This window comes from Thalassophryne amazonica, chromosome 14 (genome assembly GCF_902500255.1).
Source record: "Thalassophryne amazonica chromosome 14, fThaAma1.1, whole genome shotgun sequence".
Taxonomy (NCBI): domain Eukaryota; kingdom Metazoa; phylum Chordata; class Actinopteri; order Batrachoidiformes; family Batrachoididae; genus Thalassophryne; species Thalassophryne amazonica.
The window spans coordinates 9,386,469-9,388,792 of record NC_047116.1 but is presented as its reverse complement, the minus strand read 5'-3'; the positions used below and the strand labels follow the sequence as shown (position 1 = coordinate 9,388,792).

Below are 2,324 nucleotides of genomic sequence, written 5' to 3'. Positions count from 1 at the left end.
TATCCTGGAAAATGTTGTCCAGACTATGTTTTTAAAGACCAAGACCTTTGACAAATTGCCCTAAATATTAATCATCCGGTCATGTCTGGGAGCACGGGCAGGTGCCATGTGTTGCCCCATTCACCTCACTAAGGAACCACCTTCGGACCTGAAGGGCAACCACCCATTCATACAGCTGGTCCATGCCTAATTCTAGAAGTTAGCAGTCGATCTGTTACAGGTATGTGAAATGTTTGTATCCCCTCGGTCTTTTCCAATTGCTGGAGTCCTCAACACTGATGAGCAGCACAGTGGATCATACCCAGAGAAACCTACATCTGATGTACAGCTCATGTACCCCAACAATGCAAGTGACACTCCTCATTTGATTCTCCACTATGTAATCATTCATCTAACAAAAACTCATTTCCCCGATACCCAAGCACCCTCGGAAGACACCTAGTACCAAAGACATCCAGTCGTCACCTTAGGTAACTGACTTGCATAGATCAGACTTTACAACCATGAGAGGAAGCAGCAAGACCGTAAAGACCTGGACCTGGTTTCACCAAAGGAACATTCTTTATAAGTTTGGTGAAAGGCTGCTCTCCCACTTCTGAGTTATTTTGTACACGACTGATTCCAAACCCTACTGTCCAGCTACAACACGATAGTAACCATAGTAACCAAAATCAGGCCATCAGAAACCAATAGCTGAAGAAATACCATGTTTAACAATCACAATCAATGTTCATACAGAATAAAAGACGCCACAAAGGCCAGAGGAGGAACGTGATGAATCAGAGTGAGGGAGGAGGGACGTCAATGTCCAACAGAGACAGAGAGGAGGAGAGACAAAGAGATAAATGAGCTGTACAACAGAGTTTATCTCAGCATCATCTCCTCCTCCTCTCTGATGATGGAGATCCAAAATGGAGCAGCGCTCTGCTTTCCAAAACTCCTAAACACCTCCTGCAGGAAGCCCACACCTTCTCGGGGTGAAATCGCACTGCAGACTCTACTGCTCTCCATCTCTGTGCTCATTATGGTCCTCAACCTGCTGGTCATCATCTCAGTCTCACATTTCAGGCACAAATTCACTTTCAGTGTTTCAGTTTTACAGATATGAGCAGTCAGACCTGTGTGATGTTAAGATGTATCGAAAATTTATAACTCATTGTCATCAGCTGCATGAGATTATTTGTTATGTTTCCTCTTCTGTCTGTCTCCAGGCAGCTTCACGTCCCCTCTAACCTCCTCCTCCTCTCTCTGGCTGTCTCAGACTTCCTTGTGGGTTTTGTGCTGATGCCAATTGAAAGCTTAAAAGAAACAACCTGCTGGTTTCTTGGTGACCTCACATGCTCGTTATACAACTGTATTTCGTTTGTTGTCACCTCTGCCTCAGTAGGAAACATGGTGCTCATCTCCATCGACCGTTACGTTGCTGTCTGTCACCCTCTGCATTATCAAACCAGAGTCACTGTGAGGAGAGTCTCACTGTGTATTTGTGTGTGTTGGTCCTGTTCTGTTTTATACGGTGGCCTCATTGTAATGGAAGATCTGAGTGAACCAGGTGCCTACAGCTCCTGTTATGGCGAGTGTGTGATTGTCATTAACTACATTCAAGGAACTGTTGACCTTATTTTGACTTTCATTATCCCAGTTACCGTCATCGTAGTTCTGTATATGAGGGTGTTTGTGGTGGCTGTGTCTCAGGCTCGGGCCATGCGCTCTCATGTTACAGCTGTTACACACCAACAATCAGTGCACATACGTGTGAAGAAATCTGAGATGAAAGCAGCCAGGACTCTTGGTGTGATAGTATTTGTTTTCATCATCACTTTCTTTCCATATTACTGCGTCACTCTTGTAATAGAAAACCCAAACGCTCAGTCTGCAGTGTTTTTGGTCTTTTGTGTAACTCCTATCTAAACCCTGTGATCTATGCGTTATTCTATTCATGGTTTAGAAAAGCCATTAAACTCATTATTACGTTTCAGATTCTGCAGCCGGACTCCCGTGAGACCAACATAGGAAAATAGGATCATTTGATTTTTCCTTTCATATGTTAACATTCACTTACATAATGAGTTGTTTCAAATTATGTTCAATAACGAGGTCGAGCATTATGGTAAATAACAGAGAATCAAAAAAAAGTAATTACATTCATGTGCAGATATTCTGATGTGATATTTTAAATATGTCAGGAGTGTAACACCCTCAGCCTAGCAAGTGTTACACTCCTCCTGACAACATTGGGCACTTTTCTTGTCATAACGTTTTAACGCATTGCGATAAAATGCGGTTATTTACTATAATGCTGGACTTCATTATTTGACATTATT

General features: G+C 42.7%; 1 protein-coding gene across 1 annotated transcript; it reads left to right on the top strand.

The window, feature by feature from the left end:
- The first annotated feature begins 898 nt into the window (after positions 1-898).
- Positions 899-1,987, top strand: LOC117524686 (trace amine-associated receptor 4-like). Its single transcript, XM_034186504.1, has 2 exons — positions 899-1,068; positions 1,212-1,987. The coding sequence occupies exons 1-2, from the start codon at positions 899-901 to the stop codon at positions 1,909-1,911; spliced, it is 870 nt and encodes a 289-aa protein (XP_034042395.1). The 3' UTR covers positions 1,912-1,987.
- Positions 1,988-2,324: the final 337 nt, after the last annotated feature.

What these genes read in the sequence shown, in the direction of transcription:
- LOC117524686 (XM_034186504.1), top strand. Translation starts at nt 899, where the DNA reads ATGGAGATCCAAAATGGAGCAGCGCTCTGCTTTCCAAAACTCCTAAAC. An exon ending in ATCTCAGTCTCACATTTCAG is followed by an intron (nt 1,069 to 1,211) that starts GCACAAATTCAC and finishes GTCTGTCTCCAG; the next exon opens with GCAGCTTCACGTCCCCTCTA.